General features: G+C 44.3%; 1 protein-coding gene across 1 annotated transcript; it reads right to left on the minus strand.

Moving 5' to 3' along the window:
* Positions 1–687: 687 nt before the first annotated feature.
* Positions 688–1,701, minus strand: LOC308281998 (E3 ubiquitin-protein ligase TRIM35-like; the record flags this gene model as incomplete). Its single annotated transcript, XM_080722346.1, has 1 exon — positions 688–1,701. One exon carries the CDS (start codon positions 1,699–1,701, stop codon positions 688–690), a length of 1,014 nt encoding a protein of 337 aa, XP_080578472.1.
* Positions 1,702–1,970: the final 269 nt, after the last annotated feature.

The raw sequence follows: 1,970 nt of genomic DNA on the forward strand, positions 1-1,970 counted from the left end.
ATACATTTTACACCCACATATTGACAAAACTACAAAGGAACAAAATATGTCCAGTTGTGTCCTGGTTTCACAGATTGATGTGAGGGGAGGTACATCCCAGATCCCAAAAAACGTGAAAAGTAAAACAACTAAAATGTATATTGTATTCAGACATTGTTATATTTTATGTGTTTGGTGATGCAAATAGTTACCTATCAGTGTTGTTGTCACATCTAACTGTGGTGTTCTAGTGTGACACTGACCTTCCCAGGTAACCAGTGCCGAGGGAAGTAGGGGTGCTGGGGGTGCGGCCGCACCCCCTCCCCCACGTCCCACCGCACCCCCCACCGCACCCCCTAAAGGGGGGTTGGGGGAAAAATATTGCCGATCGGCAAGTAGAGGCTCTGACATCAGTGGCGTGAAGTAGGAGCTATTGGCTACTTCTATTTCCAGTACAATTTCAAAATAAACATGTGTTGAATGATCGATTGTATAGACAAAAAAAAAAGAAAGGCTCTTGTTTTGAAATGTGCTTCTGGGCACTGTTTAGACAGGAAATGGCTTTCAAAGGACTTCCCTTTTAACTTGTCTAAGCGTCTGTCTCTCCGTGCGTAACATATGCGTCATGGACTCGGGTGAATTATAACAATACGGGCATAAAAGGAATATACAGAACACCAAGACAACACAACCTAGGCTATGAAGGCATTAAACATCTCCATCAGATAACACACTGGTCAGATCATGAGACAAGTTGAGATCTGTATTGGAGGTGTTGGGGTCCAGGATCACAGGAGTGTAGGCGACAATGTCCTTCATCTTGTCCCAGACCTTGAAGGTCAGATTGCCAAGGTGTTTGGCCACGTCTATCATTGCTAATGAGACTGGCTGTGCATTACGTAGTGTGAGCTGGACTCTTTTCACTGTGGTCTTATAGTTCTGCAGGAATAAAATGTCATCTGCCTCAACATCTTTCATGGTTTTGGCAAGAGTCTCCATCTCTCTGCTCAATCCCTCAATCTTATCCATCATCATCTGACTCTTCTGCCTCTCTTCCTCCCTCAGGGCAGAGATCCTGTGCTCCTCTTCCTGAGAAAGGAACTGGCGAATGTTCTCAAACTGTTTCTTAATCTGTGTCTCTGTGTGCAAGGCCTGGACCTTAATGCATTCTGCAGCTCCAATATAATTTGCTTTCAAGGAATGCAAATTCTCCAGTTTATCCTGCAAAGGCTTCAGTGATTTCTGGAGGCCCTCTTTGCAACATTTTGCAGATTCGTAGATGGGTCTGAACCTGTGTCCAGTGTGTTTTTCAGAATCACAACACACAAGACATGCCAGCGGTGCATCGTCCAGACAGTACAGCTTGAGTTTCTCCCCATGCAGAGTGCAGAGAAGCTGCTCAGACCTCGCTGACAAAGATCTGTGACTTCTCTCCTCTAAGAAGTTCTCACACAGGTTCTTCAATGCTAAGTTGATAGGCGGTTCGTCCTGGGAGCAGTTTGTTTTGCAAACAGGGCATCCCTTGTTCCACGTTGGTTTTCCTGTCCACCATTGCTGCAGACAGGCTTTACAGAAGCTGTGGCTACACGGCAGGATAACCGGATGTTTAAAGATGTCACGGCACACTGGACAGGTGAGCTCCTCTTCCTGTCGGGTCAAACAGGAAGCGACTCTGTCAGCTAGCATCACTCCCTCCTCTGGAACGTTCACTGAGGCTGACATGGTTGTGAATCACCAGTGTTGCAACTTTACAGCAGGAGATATAGTAAAGGAAACAGCAGTGTTAGCATTATGAGTAGATATAGGTGTAGTAGGCCTATTAATAGTTGCTGCAATATGAATCTGTCTTTATACTATGAAACATTTACAGAAGTGCACTTCTTTGAAATATAAGTAATTCACTAAAATATAGTAATTAACAAAAAATTCAAGTCAAGACAAACACAAATTCTGAAAACAAACTGCATACCTGATTACTTCACCAAGTCCAG

Source organism: Nannobrachium achirus, assembly GCF_963921795.1.
Source record: "Nannobrachium achirus genome assembly, chromosome: 3".
Lineage (NCBI taxonomy): Eukaryota > Metazoa > Chordata > Actinopteri > Myctophiformes > Myctophidae > Nannobrachium > Nannobrachium achirus.